The following is a 16,622-nucleotide window of genomic DNA, read 5'->3' on the forward strand; positions in this document are numbered from 1 at the left end:
TCGCAAATATATATACAAGGGGGATGAAATATCCGAAGAAGATACAAAGGCTTAAACCGGTGCGTTTTAAAGGTGATAGTAATATTAAAATACGACTTTAGCTTAAATACATCATTGAATTTTAAAATGCTTTAATTTTCAAAAACTAACTTTTTACTAACGTTAATTTAGTAATAAATTGTTCTCCATCGTCGGTAAAATTGATATTCAAATATTCGTATATTATTATTATTATTATTATATAAAAATTTATAAAATTTATTTAAAAACGATAAAAATATAATTAAAAGTTTGACATAATAATATTTAATCCATTTTGATGTTTATTCGATGAGATATTTTTTTAATATAATTAAATAAATTTTTCGATTTCTAATATGATTATAAAAAATGATAAAAAAATTATATATTTTTAATGATATCTAAAAATGAATGAAAAATATCTAATTTAACGAAGATGATGATTAAATAAAATAAAAATAATACATTTTATGGCAATATGCATCAACACCTTGTCGACGTCAAAATATGATTTATCTGATTATTAATGGATTAGTGGATCAAATATAAAACTAAAATTTATTGTTATAATTACATCAATTTATAATGCAATGTCAGTTTTATAAAAAACAATAATAATTTAAACGTAATTTCCCTTAAAATTATTTTTATTTTCTTAGAAAATAAAAAATGTTAAAAAATATATTTAATTAGAAAATTATTTCTAAAAATAAGGAAAATTGATGAAAATATTAAAACATAAATAAGATGTTTCAAAATCTTCATTAAAATTATTTTGAAAATTTTAAAAATAGAAAACATATGATCTAGATTTTTAACTTAATTTACATGAGTTTAAATTTTTCTAACAACAAGTTTTTTATTTTATTGTATTTGAAACCCTCAAACTTTTGTAAAAAATCAATATAGCCCCTGAATATTTTTCACACTCAATGTGATCCTTAAATTGAATTTTTTAATAATTTAATTTTATTGTATTTTTATATTAAATGTATTGAATATCTTAAACAATTATTTATATTTAAAATTAAATAATTTTTCACTTTAAAAAAATAACTAAGTCCTCAAAACTTTTTAAAAAGATCAATTAGACATATCACTTAGCTAAAAATCAATTAAACTCATCTATTACTTCATAATTCATTGTGTATTGTCATATCAATATTGTAGATTGACATGTAAGCATCGTGATGATCAATGTTTGATTTTGTTGGTCAAAGGATTAAAATGATTATTTTCTCAACTTAAGGATCACAATAAGTATAAAAAAAGTTCAAGGGTTACACTAAGTTTTTCCCAGAAGTTTGAGAGCTTCAAATACCACTAAACATATTTTTTTACTTTAATGACATTTTTGTGTTCTCTTGCTTGCAACTAGGGGTGTAAACGAGCCGAGTCGAGCTCAAGTATTATTGAGCTCGACTCGAAAACTCTGAAATTGAGCTCGACTCGACTCGAAAACTCGCGAGCTTAAAATTTTCAAGCTCGACTTGAACTCGAAATCCTGAACTAAAGCTCGTGAGCAGCTCGAAAAGGCTCAAAATGAAAAAAAAAAATTAAACTTTACTCGATTGAAGCCTCAAACTCGAACCTGAACCTTAAATACATGAAAATATTACTGTATTTTTAATATAAAAAAATCAATACATAAATGTTAATATTATTAATAATTTATTTTTAAAAAATAAAATCTTAATATATTATATTTTCGAGCTGCTCACGAGCTTTTCGAGTTGAATATCAAGTAGTTCGTTTCGGCTCGTTAAGAACTCAAGTCGAGCTCGAGCTCGAGTCGAGTCCATTCGATCCGAGTATTTATTGAGTCTTGATTGAGTCGATCTCGAGTAACTCGCGATCTGCCTCGTCTCATTTACAACCCTACTTCCAACAATATTTTTTGTATTTTTGAAATTCTAATTACAAACAAAAGTAATTGTTGCATTGTGAAATCTCTTATTAGTTTTATTATTTAATAAATTCAAATGTTAAATTTATGTAATGAGTTTATTAAAAATTTATTTTAATTTAATTATTTAATAATATTTTGTTCATCTATATTTTAAAAAACTATGTGGTACTGCTATATTTAGTCCTTCGGCTATAAAAGTTACAAAGTGGTCATCTGACTATATAATGTTATTTTGTTGAGTCCCTTGATCATTAGAAGTTACAAAATGGTCATTCGACTATTCATTATTGTTATAATATCGAAACGATTATCGAGAAACAAATAAACATGATCAAAAAATAAAAACAAAGAACATCAAGACTTTACGTGGAAACCCCAAAACGAAAAAACCACGGGCAGAGGAGAAGAATTTTCACTAATATGAAAGAAGAAAATACAAGAGAATTTTGGTGAAAAAAAAGAACTTGATATCTAACTCTTTACCCTTAGTATTTATTTATAGTGATAGATACTTGATTACAAAGGAAAACTAAATAAAATAAAAAAAATTACTTTATAAAAAACACTTTAATAAAGTACTCTACTTTAATAAAGTTCTCTACTTTTAATCAAACTAGGATTCTTACTTTCTCAATTAAATATTAATTAATTTGTGTCACTTTGAATTCGAGTCAAATTATAACAAATCTCCACCTTGACACGAATTCTAGAAGTGCGAGATAAAACACTCAATTCGGTGAGGCACCCAATCTCAACAAAAGCAATTATTCACTTCAACGAACATGTTCTCCAACTCTTCCACAACACCCCTAAAAGGGATATGTTCAGTAATGGACACCGAATGAATCCAATCTTTTTTTAAGCTTGGATTTAGCCTTCACATCAACATACTTATCATAAGTGCCAAGCTTGCTCACAAATATATCACCACGAGCAATATCATGCACAACACAATCCCGACCATCAATGATAATTTTATCTTCAAATTTGTTATGCCAACGATATCGAACTCTTTTCTACTTCACATAACCATTCTGCACACAATTATCTTTCTCAACAAAAGGTATTCTTTTGCTAGATTTAGTCAAGTCGTTTTTACCAGTAACTACGTTTTTTACACATGTGATGAAACATCAACTGCATTATATAAAACTGTTAAACCATGTAGAACATAAAACTTGACAATATTTCTCTACCCTTTCATCACAACAAGAGAGCCCTTGTAAATCTTCATAGATCCACCTTAACTGGAGAATTTGTACCCTTTTGAATTTAGAGTACCTAATGAAATTAGATTTCGGCTCAAATCTGGAACGTGTCTCACATTACCAAGTGTTCGAACAATCCCATTGAACATCTTAATCTTGATTGTGTCAATACTTGCGACTTTACAAGAAACATTATTTCTAAAAAATACATCACCTTTGGATACAATTTTATACGTCGCAAACCAATCACGATTAAGACTCATATAAAAATTGTTACCAAAGTCAAGTATCTACTCATCACTTGTTATAAAGTTATGTCGCAACTAGGAGTTCTTCGTCATCGAGCTCCTCTACCATACAAGCCTCACCAGATTTTTCAGAGTTAACATGACCTTTATTTTTCAAAAGTGACAAGTTTTAACTTGGTTGGAATATTTTTGATCTGCCCCTTCCTTCATTACTAGAAGAACTTTCGCCTTTTTTTCCACAGTTTGATGCACTATGAGTCCCTATTCATGGGGCTCGAAACTAGATACAAGATGCTTCATCTTATCAAATGAATGCAGGCCATTGTACACCTCTTCAAGAGTGAGTGTTTTACAACTGTACAAGATTGTGTCTTTGAAAGATGGGTAAGAATGAGGCAGTGAACACAAGAGGATCGACCCTAAATCTTCTTTATCATACTTCACTTCTAAAATAACTAGATTAGAAACAGTTTCCTCGAATACGATTAAGTGCTCTTTAAGAAACGAATCTTTCGCCAACTTGAGCGAATAAATATGTTGCTTTAAGTGCAACTTGTTGGTTAACGGTTTCAACATGCATAGTTGCTCCAATTTTGTCCGCAAAGAAATATCTATTTTTTCTTTCAACACATCATGCAATATTTGATTTGATAAATGTAAACAAATTTGAGATAGGGCTTTACGATCCTTACATTTTTCATTGTTCGTCCAATCTGACAATATCTTCTTATCAAACTCTTCCAATGCATCATCTAAGTCCAATTGTGCAAGGACATCCTGAATCTTCACTTGCCACAACGAGAACCTAGTGTTTCAATCCAATAACGGAATATCATTTTTTATTGTTGACAAAATCTTGAACTCGAAGCTCTGATACCTATTTTTTATAATATTGAAATGATTATTGACAAACAAATAAACACGATTGAAAAAGAAAAACAAAGAACATCAAGATTTCACGTGGAAAACCCAAAAGGTAAAAACCACGGGCATAGTAGAAAAATTTCACTAATATGAAGGAAAAAATACAAGAGGATTTTGGTGAAAGAAAAGAACTTGATATCTAACCTTTTACCCTTAGTATCTTTTTATAGGGATAAATATTTGATTATAAAGGAAAACTAAATAAAATAAAAAGTTACTTTATAAAAACTACTTTAATAAAATACTATACTTTAATAAAGTTCTCTACTTTTAATCAAACTAGGATTCTTACTTTTCTAATTAAATATTAATTAATTTGTGCCACTTTGAATCGAGTCAAACTATAATAATTATGTTACAAACTCGTCCTTTTTCGTTAAAAAAGTAATGGTATCTGAGTTGAACGTTAACCTGTTAACTGTGATATGATAAAATCTGATCCCGAAATCTCAAACGAATATTATATCTCATTCATTATGCTTGTAACATCCTCAATAACGGGTTAGTGATCAAATTGTAAACCTTTAGAATTTAATGATTAAAGTAGATAAATTGAAAAGTTTAGGACTTATATGAAATTTTTGTGTAGGACTAAACAATAAAGAAGGATAAATGGAAGGGCAAAAGGGTCATTTGATGAACTAATGAATTAAATATGTTATATGGTGGAGATATATACACGTTGAATGAAATGAGTAAGGAAAAAATATAATTTCCAGAGTTATCTTCATCATTCTTCCCTCTTTCAGCCGTGAATCATCTAAAAGCAAGGCGAGTTTCTTTTTAGTTGATTTTGTATAGAATTTAAGATTGGGTTTTGTTCCTTAGATGATACTTAAGTTTAAAGAAAGCTTAAGTCATCTTAAAATCAAAAGATAAATGAGTTAGGAATGATTAAAGATAAGGGGTTTGTAAGTGAAATATTGGATAAGAGTTAGTAAGTTAAGTTTGAAACTAAATTTGACTCATCATCAACTAAATTAAGAAATATGAAGTGTTAGAATTGAAATTAGAACATGTTGGAAAATAGATAGGATTATTTCAAGACATAGGATGAAATATGGAAGATAAATATGTGTTATATGAATAATAATTGATTTTAAGTATGTGTACTGAAGTTTAAGAGCATGATAGGAGCTTAAAATAGAAGGTTTAGATTGGTATTGGTAAATTTTCAAGCTTTAAAAGTGAATTTTGGGCTATGAGTATCGGTCCTGCTTCATCAAATACCAATACGTCTAGGGTAAAAGAAGGCAATTTAGATTAGGGGTATCGATACTAGTTGAACAGTATTGATACCATAAGCCTGAATTTGATAAGTTATTTATGGGGTATCGATACCTAAAGGGTAGTATCGATACCATAAGTCAAGTACCGGTCCCATTCTTGAAACAAGGATTCCAGAATCGAATTTGGGTATCGATGCCTAGGCTTGGTATCGATACCACAGCTAGGGAAGTATCAATACCCTATAGGGGGTACCGATACTACTCCAAGTAGAAAATTAAATTAAGCCTTTCTTTTAGACTAAGAAATTAAGGATTGAATCATAATATTTCGAATGTTGATATGTATACGAAATGTATAATTGTGTAGATATTGAGCTCAAGTAAGTTCTGGAACGATTAAAAGTTAGGAACGATAAAGAAAGAGAAATTAAGTCATTGAAGTGATTGAGATCAAGTGAGACTAAGGTGAATGCATACTCTAGGTGTAACTCAATGGAAATAAGACTTATGATAAATTTATTTCCTATGTCAGTTTTGATAGTCCAATAGTTATGAACATGTATAGATTATGATCATTATAAACACATGCATAAGTTAAATATATGATTATATGATTTAATACATGTTATATGATCTATGTGAACATACTTAAATAACATATGCTATATGATATGAGATTGATGGTTATATGTACAAGTGATATGTGATAGAAGAGAAGACATATGTGATTATAAGAGAAATTACATGAGTATATGAATATATGAATCATAATAAGAATGCCCATGTTATGTGATATGAGAGTTATAGGTATAGTTGGCATGCCAAGAGTCGAGGGTTACATAAGTACTTCGGGACATAGATTTCATATGCCACTCAGTGGATCCTTATACAAGCTGTGGTGGCAGCATTTGTGCACAACCTCAAAGTACTCACATACCTTAAGTTCTCAGTAATGTACATGGGCCTATAAAAGATATAAAAAGTATTTATATGATTATATGCTATCATGTTATTATTGTTTACACTGAATCATATATGACATAATTGAATTATGATATAATAAATATTATTGTATTTGAATAATCAGATTGCATGTTCATATTCATAGGAAAATGCATTGTTATATTTTTATGCCTCACTAAGTCTATGACTTAGTGTGTAAGCACTTTTACACGTAGGTACTGAGAAGCAAGAGGATCAGGCTTAGGATCTGCAGGACAACATACATCCACTCAAAGATCAGATCAGAAGTACTTTTCACAATATGTTTTTTTAATATATATGTTGATACGTAAACAAGTCGTGAAGTACATATGCTCTGATTGATTTTGTAATGTTTTGAAACATACTTATGTAAAATATTAACTTTATGTTAATGAAGTTTAAATTTTCTATAATTTTATAAATGTACATGTTTTGAATAGTCAATGTGACACCTCGGATTCGTATCTGGGTCGGGTACGGTTGAGAGTGTTACAATGCTAACATTCAACTTAGACAACCACGATTTTTTTAAACGAAAATGATGATTTTGGAACATAATAAATAATTGGGTGACCATTTTGTAACTTTTAATAGTCAAGAGACTTAATAAAACAACATTTTATAGATGAATGATTATTTTATAACTTTTAATAGTTGATGGACTTAATAAAGTAGTATCTTATAGTTGGGATCATTTGTGTATGTTATCCTTTTAAAAAATAAATATAAATATATTTTGACTATTTTTATTTTTAAATTCAAATTTTCATTTATATTAATCAAACATATTTTCTAATTTTTAAAATACTAAAAATTTAAACTATTTGTTTTTTTTATTCGGCGACAGACATCAATCTTAATATTAGTTGTCGACTGCCGATGATTATTATTTTTCTTTTCCTTTTTCATATTATGTCTTTGTTTTTTTTATTGAGTTTTTTCATTTTTAAATAAGAATTTATGTCGTTGTGACACGTTTTTTTCTCTACTTTTGTGACACGTTCCTTATGATTTTCGGTAAGTTTTTCGCATAATTATACGGTCGTGTTGGTGCTTCCACAAATATCCTCATGGTATTTGTTTTATGATTGGCTTGTCGGTGATCATGTATTGTCATATCCTCTCTTTTGTAACTGGTTGTTTGTCGATATAATCAGAATTGTGTAGTGAAATAGTCTGTCAAATTGTTTGGTTCGCTCACCACTTCTTTATTACATCGTAAAGTGTCTCGTTCGCCAGAGACACTGAATTTTATGAAGGTTACTGAATTGTTTTGATGTTTCGAATGTTTCAATCTCTTCGTATCTTTTGGTTTAATATTTTTATTTTATGTATGAGATTTTGGTGACTATTGTCTATAATTTTTTGAATGCGCTGTAATTTTGATTCCTCCCTTTTTATTAATGAAATTCAATTGCCATTGTTAAAAAAATTAAAACTATTTTATGAAAACAAAAAAATATTTTCTAATACCAAAGTAACTCTTAAGTTAAAATAAAAATTCATATACTAAACTAAAACATAAAAACTATAAATAATTTAATATTCAAGGTTCAAGCAAGTATTTAAATCTTCATTTTCTATCAAATCCCATATTCAAAACTCAAAAGGATATTTGCACTGAAATAACTATATAAGAGAATACAAGTTCCTTAAAATTTGTCTGAAAATGAACTATGGTGTCCAAATCACAGCATTACAAACCAGGAACATATTCACTTTAATATTAAAATACTACTTTTTTTAGACAACAGTAGGAATTGCTCGCAAAGGTTTAGCCTTTTTAACTGTGATCCCAAACTTCTCCTCCATGTCGAGCTCATTGGACAAGATTCCATCTTCAAGTTCCCACTCAAAGCAGTTTACAAGAGACCCTAACATCAAGTGCAGCATCCGATTCGCCAAAGGTAATCCCGGGCATATCCGTCGTCCAGCACCAAACGGAATGAGCCCAAAATCTGCACCTTTAACATTGATTTCCGATCCCAGGAATCTCTCCGGCGTGAAACTATCCGGGTTTTTCCATGTGCTCGGGTCTCTACCGATGGCCCAAGCGTTAACCAACACTTGTGAACCCTCCGGAACTTTGAAACCACAAAGGCCGGCATCGGAGCCAGCTCTGCGGGGGAGCAAAAGCGGGGCAGTAGGGTGCATCCGAAAGGTTTCTTTGATGATTGCTTGCAGATATGGCAAACGGTTTATGTCAGATTCTTCGATCGGATTTCCTTTGCCGATTACTTGTTCGAGTTCTTTTTTGGCTTTAAGTAAAATCTGAGGGTTTCGAAGCAATTCCGCCATTGCCCATTCTATTGTGTTTGATGTTGTATCAGCTCCGGCAACAAATAGTACCTGTCATCTAGTATGTTAAAATTTGGCAACAGAAATATCCTATAATCCAACTATGTCGAGATATCTATTTCATGTTGTCTACACACCGATGCGATTAGATATGGACATAAAGTTTAAACTTAATAAATTTTGAAGTATAGTACACAAATGGTCTATAATGTTTTATTGAGACTCTTAACTATTAAAAGTTACAAAATGATCTTATGATCTTAGGAAGTTGTTTTGTTCAGTTCATCGACTATTAAAAGTTACAAAATGATCACCTTACTATTCACTATATTATAAACTCGTCATTTTTCGTTAAAATCTTGACAACAGTTTAAGCTATACATTAATCTACCGACTAAAATATGATAAAATCTGATCTCATAATCTCCTTAATAGAAAAAAATGAGTTTGGAACACAACGAATAGTCGAGTGCCCATTTTATAACTTTTAATAATCGAGTGATTAAACAAAGAAACTTCCTATAATTAAGAGGTTATTTTGTAACTTTTAATAGTCAAAGAATCACGAACCAAGTGAACTTTGTGGTAAATGAATTGTTGATATTCCTTGAGAGGTTAGAGCACTAGGAATGTTAGGCAGGAATATAAGTACAAATATTATTTTGTACTTACCTCATATTAATCAAAAAAATAATAGTAAATAGTTCAATAAAATAATATTTTATAGTCAGAGAATCATTTATGTACTTTATCTAAATTTTAATTTGATTTAATATAATAAAATTCGAGATATATTGAACGTCTTTTAAAAATTAAATGAAATTAAGTGAAAGTATAGAATTTTCAAGTAGGTATCAATAGACCAAAATCTATTTTACCTAACCCACATGCATCCCTAAATATTACGTGTTAACTCCTAAACAATACCCAAAATTATAAACATAAAAGAAATTAGAGGAAGATAATGAAATATTACCAAAAGCAAATGTAGGACGTGAGTTCTGTCAAGCTCCTCGACATCGTCTTCTACAATATCAATAAGAGTGTCCAAAACATCATTCGACGCATTAAAACACTTGGATTTTCTTGATTGAGATCTTTCATCGAACATATTGCCGAAAAGAGTAAGCACCTTTTCAAAATGAACCGTCATCCGGCGCCGTATGCGTTGCGGATCGATCTTTCTAAGCAAAGGGAAATAATCAGCCAAGTTAGGCTTCCCGGCGTCTTCAAAGATATCCCAAACTGTTTGCCGGAATCCTCGAGCCTGAGATGAATTCGGGTCGACCAAATCCACTGAAAAAATGGTGTTGGACAGCAAATTAATCGTGGCATCAAAAGCAGCTTGGCCGATGTTAATGGCATCACCTTTAAGGCAACTTTTGCGAACATTTTCGATCAGTTCTTCGGTCTTCACCCGACGCGAGTATTGGTTGGCATCGAGTTTTAGAGTAGAGAAAAGATGGATAGCACAGATTTTGCGAAGAGTTCTCCAAAGTGGCGAAACGGGTAAAAACGAGAGCCCGAATTCATCGAATCGGCAGGCTCGGACGGCATCGATGACGGGTCGGTTACAGAAGACGAGGTCCTGTTCTTTCAAGACTTCTTTCGCTGTTGTTTCCGATGAAACGACGACGGTGAATAAGCTGCCGAGTTGGAGACCCATAACGGGGCCGTGAACCTGAGCGAGCTTAGCCAATGACCTGTGGGGTTTATCGCCAAGATCGAAGAGGTTGCCGAAGATAGGCAGCCGCCGTGGACCGGGTGGGAGCTTGGTTTCACTTTGTTTACTTCCGTTTCTAAACGTGCTTAAAGCTTGAAAGACAAACATGGTGACTAACAACAAGCATAGCAATGAACTTGTTAAGAAATCCATCTCTCTCACTCTGTACGTACAACAATGGTGGAACTGAAATCAAAGTTTTATAGCCATGTGGGGTGAGAAAACAAGCAGCAGCAAATCACGTAATCATCAATGCACGACACCCTGCTACTTATAGGAAAAGAAACAAGACCAACCTTCTATTTTTTTTTAGAAAACCACGTCCATTTCTGAATAGATTGATCGAAATTATTTTTTAAATATCTCAATGGGTTCAAAGAATTAATTTTCGAGTTTGAGTTTTTATTATATATTGATTCCAGTAATTAATATTTTAATATTATTTAAAAAAAATTGACCTCAAATTTATTTTTATATATATTTAAAATCTACGCTTAAAATCTCACTCAACAAAAATAAAAATATAAACAAAAACAAAATCAAATGTGTAACGGGATCCTGATCTTTATTTCTTTGCTAAAGAAATTAAGCCAATGCACTCGATAATGGCCGAAGGTGAAGACTTTCCTATGCGATAGTTAACATAAGGATAGACACGAATTCGATCGATTTTTATTTGATTTGATTTGATTGAGCTATTTTTTTAAAAAAATTAAATTTAGGTCGAATCTAATTTAGGATAAAAAAATATTCAATTTGACTCAATCAGAAAAATAATATAAATTTATTTTATATATTTATGAATAATTATTATAATAACCTTATATATATATTGTTATTCAATAAGTCCCTATTTTTATGAATAAAAGTATTATTTTTAATAAATATATTTATTTCAAATCAAATCAAATTAAATTCGAATTTTATTTTAAAATATTGAGTCAAATTCGAATCAAATAAAATATCTCTATATTTGAATCAAATCAAATTTTAAGTTAAATATATATTATTGAATCGGATCAGATTAATAAAAAATCTGACTCGATCTTACCCATATACATCCATAGTTAAAAATCTCAGGTTGTAGCCTCCTGTCAAGAGTATCTTGCTACTATACACCTAAATATCTCCAATGCATTATTGTAGGGTCACTTCATGTCTAATCAATTTTTTTTATTTTTAGTGTTTAAATTTATTTTCACCTATAATTTGAATTAAAATATTTGAATATGTTTGATTTTACATTTTTTTTACATATTCCACTGATGATAATGTGATTTTGACAAACTTAACCACAAATATTTTTATTAAAAAATAAATTTAAATTATTTTTTATAATAGAAACTGCTAAGAGAAATCGAAGAAAACGGGATCGGAGGAAAGTCGAAGAAATCGAAATCGGTACATATAATCATAGATTATCTCCATGATCCACACATCTTTTTTTGCAGAGGACTAGCTCAACATCAAGCAGGGCTAAGAGAAGTGGAACAGGAAAGAAGAATCCATGGCACTGAGGAACAGAAACATTTTATAACAATGGTGAAGTATCTGTAACCCTATATAGAATTGTATGCGGGATGGGGGCTGGCTTTTAGAGAGAATGATTTGATTATTATTGAGGCAACGGACATGCTTGAACAAGCTTGGATTTCAAGCATGATGATTAGTAACCCTAGAAATGGAGCTTGGTTTCACTTTGTTTACTTCCGTTTCTAAACGAGCTTAAAGCTTGAAAGACGAACATGGTGACTAAAGTAACAACAAACATAGCAATGAACTTGTTAAGAAATCCGTCTCTCACTCTGTACGTACAACAATGGTGGAACTGAAGTCAAAGTTTTATAGCCATGTGATGTGAGAAAACAAGAAGCGGCAAATATCAAATGCAGCACGTAATCATCAATGCATGTGGCCCTACGACTTCTAGGAAAAGAAACAATACCTTCTGTTTGTAAGAAAACTGAAAACCACATCCATTTCTGATAGATGGATCGAAATTATTTTTTTAAATATCTAAATGGGTTAGTTGAATTAGTTTTCGAGTTTAAGTTTGTCTTATATATTAATCAAGCAATTAATAATTTAATATTATTTAAATAAATTTTAAGCTCAAATTTATTTTTATATATATTTAAAATCCATGCTGTCACTCAACAAAAACAATTTCAAATGTGTAACGAGATCCTCATCTTTATTTCTTTGCTAAAGAAATTAAGCCAATGCACTTGATAATGGCGGAAAGTGGGCACTCTCCTCGACAATAATTAACACTAGGAATAGTAAAGAAATTAAGACTGTCGTGGAATTCGGTTAATTTCTACTAATAATAATAAATTCATCTTGAAAATTATTATCTAGGTGACTAGTGTTAAAACGATTATACTAAAACTCACATCAAGGTAGATTTCCAGGAAAGATGAGTGTTCACAATGGTCCCTCTTAAAACCCATTTTCCTTAGACATAACTACCAAGACAAGTAATTTTAATAGGACAATAATGAACAATAATTATACCCGACAATAGTTATTAAATAGACATAAAGAGAACACCAAAATTTAACGAGGTTAGGTCAAAATTATACCTACCTCCTCAAACACTACTAAAATAATATTTCACTAATAGAGAAAATATTACAAAGAGAAAGAAAGAATACAAATAGCCTTTAATATAGAAGAAGGCTTATATTTGTGGGATGCTTAACTAAGGAGGATGATGACTCTATTTATAATAAAAGAATTTCCCCTCCTCCTTATACACAACCAATGTGGAACTTTGCCAAAAAACCAACAAATCTCCACCTTGGCAAATTCCACACACATCTCTCAAAAATCCAATCTTCAGTAGTGTCTGCAAATTCATCTTTCAATTTGTAATATTAACCAAGTCTAAACAATGTTTAAACTTGACCGCAGTTACCACTTTTGTCAACATATCAGCAGGATTCTCAGTGGTCCGAATCTTCTGGATTATGACTCTACCTTCTTCTAGAATCTCTCGTACAAAGTGATATTGAACATCGATGTGCTTCGTCCTTGCATGGTAAACCTGGTTCTTTGCTAAATGAATAGCACTCTGACTGTCACAATGCACTTTGATGTGCTTCTGTTCCATTCCCAATTCACCAAGCAACCCTTGAAGCCAAATTGCCTCATTCACAGCCTCTGTAACTGTCATATACTCTACCTCTATAGTAGACAAAGCCACTGTTGACTGTAAGGTGGACTTTCAACTGACTGGTGCCTTTGCAAATGTAAACACATAACCAGTAGTTGATCGACGCTTGTCTAAATCACCTGCATAGTTTGAATCACAATACCCAACTACACACTGACCATCTTGTTTGTCCTGCTGAAAGACCAAACCAACATCTACGGTATTTAGAATGTACCGCAGAAACCATTTCACAGCTTGCCAATGCTCATTTCCATGATCATGCATATATCTGCTCACAACCCCAACTGCCTATGAAATATCGGGTCTCTTACACACCATTGCATACATCAAGCTACCAAAAACACTTGCATACGGAACCATTGACATGTATTCCTATTCTGCATCATCCTTAGGTGACATGGATGCACCGAGCTTGAAATGAGGAGAAAGAGGTGTACTAACTGGTTTTGACTTCTCATTCATGCCAAAACGTTTTAGTACCTTCTTTAAATATTCTTTCTGAGACAAAAAAAGCCTCCACAATTCCTTATACATTGATATCTCCATGCCTAGAATCTTCTTCGCTTCACCAAGATCCTTCATTTCAAACTCTCTGTTCAATTGAGTCTTTAGTTTCGCAATTTCTGTCTGACTCTTGGAAGCTATCAACATATCATCAACATAAAAAATATATATATATATGATCCATCTTGTAGCTTGCGTAAATACACACAATGATCATATTTGCTTCTTGTGTACTTCTGCCCTATCATAAACTTGTTAAATCGCTTGTACCACTGCCTTGGAGATTGCTTCAATCCGTATAGTGATTTTTCTAATTTGCACACCATCTCTTCTTTTTCAGAAACTTTGAATCCATCTGGCTGAGTCATGTAGATTTCCTCATCCAAGTCTCCATGTAAAAATGCAGTTTTTACATCCATCTGAACTAGTTCCAAATCCAACTGTGCTACCAAAGCCAACAAAATTCTTATGGATGAATATTTTACAACTGGAGAAAATACTTCATTATAATCAACTCCCTCCGTTTGAGCGTAACCTTTAGCCACCAATCTTGCTTTATAGCGGATGTTATTCTTGTCAAGAAATCCATCTTTCTTTGCAAATACCCACTTGCACCCAATTGTCTTCTTTCCCTTCGGAAGACTAGCTAGTTTCCACGTCTGATTCTTTTGAAGGGATTGCATTTCTTCATTCATGGAGATCCTCCACTTTTTATGTTATGAACTTTGGGCTGCTTCATTAAAAGTGGCATGAACGTCATCAATTGTAATTGGTGATGCAAAAGAGACTATATCAGTATAACGAGCAGGTTGTCTAATGGTTCTCTTTCCCTTTCTGAGTGCAATTGATTCATGTTATTGTGGAGGTTCTTGGGTCTGAACCTCTTCTTCATCTGACTCTTCTTCTACTATAGGAGAGTCATCATCAGTTTCTTTACTGGCTGGGTCAATTCCAATTCCTTCAAACTCCACATGTTTGGGAGTTCCATCTGTCTGCTCTAATTTTTCTGAAGTCACCTTTCTCAACATAGTAGATTCATCAAAGGTAACATCCCTGCTGAAGATTATTTTCTTTGTTTTTGGACACCAAAGACGATAGCCTTTCATACCAGAGGTGATCCCCATAAAGATCGCCTTCTTTGCTCTTGGGTCCAGCTTTGACTCCTTAACATGGTAGTATGCAGTAGAACCAAACACATGTAAGGACTCATAATCTGTAGCAGGTACTCCAAACCATTTCTCTAATAGTGTTTTACCACCAATAACAGTCGATGGTAAGCGGTTGACAAGGTGACAATCATAGACCAAAGCCTCAACCCAAAATTCTTTGCCTAACCCAATATTAGACAACATACACCGAACCTTCTTCACTAATATCCGGTTCATTCGCTCTTCCACCTCATTTTGTTGTGGTATAGATCTGACAGTGAAGTGTCTGACAATATCTTCTTCTTCACAGACTTTTAGAAATTGATCATTTTTGTACTCTCCACCATTATCTGTATGGAGACGTTTGATTTTTCTACATGTTTGAGTCTCCACCATCTTTTTCCATTTAAGGAAAAATCCTAGCACCTCATCCTTTGTCTTCATTGTATACACCCAAACTCTCCGGGGAAAATCATCAACAAAGGTGACATAATTGTGTGTTCCTCCCAATGAAGTTGTCTTTGAAGGCCCCCATACATCTGAATGAACATAATCCAAAATACCTTTAGTATCATGGATTGTTGTTCCAAATTTCACCCTCGTCTTCTTCCCTTTGATGCAATGCTCACAAAAAGCTAATTTGCAAGCCCGAGAACCCTTCAATAATCCTTGATCTATCAGCAATTTCAAGGATTTTTCACCAGCATGGCCCAAGCGCATATGCCATAACCTGGTTGATTCTGACTCCTGTTCATCAGTAGAAGCTGCCACTGCTGCTGTCCCAACAATTGTACTACCCAGAAAGTAAAACACATTATTTCTTTTTCGGATTCCCTTCATTATCACCAGTGCACCAGAGATAATCCTCATAATCTCATCTTTTGCCCTCACATCTAAACCTTTTGACTCTAAGGTTCCCACAGAGATGGGATTTCTCATTAAATATGGTACATAATAGACACCTGTTAAGGTTCTGATTGATCCATCTTGATTCCTCAAGTGAATTGAACCAATCTCAAGTGTGTCAATAGGGGAATTATTTGTTGTGTAGATAATTCCACCTTTTAGTTCTTTAAAATCAAAGAATCATTCTCTATTGGGGGTCATATAGTGGTTACAAGCTGAATCTAACAGCCATGAACTGGAACAGCTGGTTGATGGCGTAGCAGCGAATGCGAAATCTGAATCTGTATCATCATACTTGACCACATTTGATTCTGAGATAGTCTTTCCCCTTTCAGGTTTGCC

The 16,622-nt window shown here is 32.1% G+C and overlaps 1 protein-coding gene across 1 annotated transcript; it reads right to left on the reverse strand.

Annotated features, from left to right (window-relative positions):
• Positions 1-8,149: 8,149 nt before the first annotated feature.
• On the reverse strand, positions 8,150-10,871 carry LOC120185343 (geraniol 8-hydroxylase-like). Its single transcript, XM_039189616.1, has 3 exons — positions 10,863-10,871; positions 9,798-10,730; positions 8,150-8,872 (listed from the first exon to the last, which is right to left on the reverse strand). The coding sequence occupies exons 1-3, from the start codon at positions 10,869-10,871 to the stop codon at positions 8,267-8,269; spliced, it is 1,548 nt and encodes a 515-aa protein (XP_039045547.1). The 3' UTR covers positions 8,150-8,266.
• Between the last annotated feature and the right edge of the window lie 5,751 nt (positions 10,872-16,622).

This window comes from Hibiscus syriacus, unplaced genomic scaffold, assembly GCF_006381635.1.
Source record: "Hibiscus syriacus cultivar Baekdansim isolate YM2019G1 unplaced genomic scaffold, ASM638163v2 tig00000340_pilon, whole genome shotgun sequence".
NCBI classification, from domain to species: Eukaryota; Viridiplantae; Streptophyta; class Magnoliopsida; order Malvales; family Malvaceae; genus Hibiscus; species Hibiscus syriacus.

Excerpts from the sequence above, each read along its gene's own strand:
- LOC120185343 (XM_039189616.1), bottom strand. Across the intron at positions 8,873-9,797 it reads ACGTCCTACATTTGCTTTTG|GTACTATTTGTTGCCGGAGC; the intron begins GTAATATTTCAT and ends ACTAGATGACAG.